Raw genomic sequence first — 2,438 nt, 5'->3', positions numbered from 1 at the left:
CACAGGGCTGTAAAGACACATTTAAACAACGGCTGCCCCCACCACAAGGACAGAGACAGAACCAGGGGCTAAAAAAAAAACAAAACAGGCTGCAGTTTCTGGAAAAATGTGGAACGTTCAGTCTCCGGAAAGGAAACCAACAATTTACAACAGCCAGAGCAGAGACCGAGAGAGAGAAAAAAAAACAGGATCCTCTGAAGTGTTTGCCAGTTTAAAGCTTCACTCACAGTATTCAGCATCAGTCTGGTGGTAAGAGTGAGGAGAAGGAGGTGTGGTTGGTGGAGAGTGCATGGCACCTACCTGCCAGGTACTTCTCCAGAGAGGAAGACGAGGAGTTGTGGTTCCAGCTGTAGCAGCAGAAGAAGAACAGCCAGAGCAGGAGGGTGGCCAGGACCAGGACCAGGACCCACAGGACCCGAGCCACGGCCGGGTTGGTGACGGCCCAGGCAGCCAGGACGTCCATGCTGCAGGTCAGAAACAAACAGTAGAACATTTCTGTCTTCAAGAGAGCTCATGAAAGAGCTCAGCCACCGGTTTGAATCCTGTCTGAAAAGTCACAGCAGCAGCAGCAGCAGCAACCACAGATAGTTACCAACTGTTCCAGTCTCAAACCTCAGCCCACGTCAGCTCTGAGTGCTGGCAGCATCCAGGAAAAAGTCTGTTAATGTGAGTGTGTATGTGTGAGTGAAAGGAAAAGAGTTTGGAGGAGTGGCTGGGAGTCGGAGCTGCTCAGCCCAACTGTCAGCCACTCCCCCAGGACTGTCTTCAGAAGGAATCCTGACATGGACAGAGACACACCTGGAGCTCCTGTCTTTAACCATCGTTAGCTGAACACCCAGCAGCTGTGGTTGTATTAATGACACACACAGAGCTGCAGCTGTGTCCTCTCAGCAGTAAAAGGAGCTCAGGTCATAAAAATACTATGTTAAATAAAGAAAATACCTCCTGAACTACAACTGCCCCACTGTGATACTTAAAATATGGGTTTTGTTTTACATTTATTATGGTTAAAAAAAAGAAAAAGAAAATAAAGCTAAGTAGTTTCCATCTTGTGCCAAATTTAAAAACAAAATCACGGAAAATCATGGAAACGTTTGCAGCTCAACCCTGAAAACAGTTTCTCAGTTTAGAGGCCAAAGAACAAAAGTCAAGTTAGCCACATTAATAAAACTTAAACGGAAGTCTAAAAAATAACTCACAAAATGTAAATAAAAGCAGTCTCTATAAATGGTAGAGAAAGTGTATTTTAAAATATACAAATGATAAAATGACAAACATACAATGCGTGTGTGTGTGTTGAAAGATGGAATGACAGGTTAAGGCTTGGTAAATATTGGATAAAATATGGCAAATTATATCCAAATAAATGTTAACACAAGCGCAATATCACTTAAATAAATAAAATGTCACTCCTAAGCCGTTAAGGACTTAACGGCTTAGGAGTGACAACATAAAAACAAATGAACTACCAAAATAGTTTGACCTTAGTTAAAAAGTTACCATTTAAAAACAAAAACCTTAAAACATATAAATGTATAAAAAGCTTCTTTTTTTTTTTTACCTGTCATCTGCCCCGGGGCCACACTTTAGACGTACCTGTATAAAATAACTTTTTATTTTAAGTGCGTTTGGACGAACGCCATCGTCACAGACGTTTCATCCTCTGCCAACACCGAAGAGCAGAGGGTGCTGACGTCAGAGGGCTATTAACCAAACCCGGTTTAAAACAAACACCACAGTGACAACAGTGTCCTGAAGTCTGGTTACACCGGACGTGAAGAACACCGGAGGAAATGTTTACTCAGATGGCAGTCGGGTCCGAATGTTTATACACAGGTTTGACGACAATTAATTCAACCCAAATACCGTGTCTCAAGACACTGGAAATGTTCTCGCCTTAGAAAAAGATCCAATACTGCCATCAAGTGGTCAAAAGGAGGAAAAGACAGAGATCACATCCTCTCACCCAGAGAGAAATAGTGTTTAATAGAGAATAAAATAATGAGAAATAAAAGTGAAGTATTGTTATAGACACTAACTTAGCAGCCTTTTCTTGATAACTTTCCTTTTTTTTAAAAAAATTCAGTACTTCAATGTCAGTCGAAGGAGGAGTTAATAATAAAAAGCAATAAAAAGCCTAGGTAACAGTCACACAGATCCAGCTGCCACGTCTTCATGACGATAATGATGACTTTAGTAGAAGCTCGTGTCCTGAGCAGCCCAGTTTGGAGTCTGAGGATTAAATGTAAGAGAAGACAAAGAAAAAAAAAAGTTATATCCGATACACTCATTCGAGCCCAGTAGAAGGCGATGTTGTGCTGCTTCAAATTATCAACATAAATACTGTGAGAGCTGTGTAGTATGGCCCCTCTCCACCACTTCCTTTCCAAAAGATGATGATCTAGTGAGGAGGGTTTTTGGTCAATGGATTAGACCGT

At 41.7% G+C, this 2,438-nt stretch overlaps 2 protein-coding genes across 4 annotated transcripts in view; both read right to left on the bottom strand.

Annotated features, from left to right (window-relative positions):
- pleca (plectin a) overlaps positions 1-943 on the bottom strand; it is a 99,156-nt gene extending 98,213 nt beyond the window's left edge. For 2 of the 3 annotated variants that reach the window (XM_025065181.1, XM_008331101.3), the window contains exon 1: positions 301-943. In XM_025065181.1, coding sequence (XP_024920949.1) covers positions 301-493 — 193 coding nt within the window. In that variant the 5' untranslated portion in view covers positions 494-943. The remainder of the gene's footprint in view (positions 1-300) is intronic. The other variant, XM_025065180.1, reaches the window with a different exon arrangement.
- Positions 944-1,228: 285 nt separating this feature from the next.
- The window catches only part of eif3eb (eukaryotic translation initiation factor 3, subunit E, b), a 5,808-nt gene continuing 4,598 nt past the window's right edge, over positions 1,229-2,438 (bottom strand). Inside the window, exon 13 of the mRNA XM_017040988.2 lies at positions 1,229-2,258. Within this exon, the coding sequence (XP_016896477.1) occupies positions 2,194-2,258 (65 nt within the window). The 3' untranslated portion in view covers positions 1,229-2,193. The remainder of the gene's footprint in view (positions 2,259-2,438) is intronic.

The sequence above is a fragment of the Cynoglossus semilaevis genome, chromosome 18 (genome assembly GCF_000523025.1).
Source record: "Cynoglossus semilaevis isolate Cse_v1.0 chromosome 18, Cse_v1.0, whole genome shotgun sequence".
Classification (NCBI taxonomy): domain Eukaryota; kingdom Metazoa; phylum Chordata; class Actinopteri; order Pleuronectiformes; family Cynoglossidae; genus Cynoglossus; species Cynoglossus semilaevis.
Note: the sequence above shows the minus strand (reverse complement) of the source record. Positions and strands in the feature narration are given on the sequence as shown.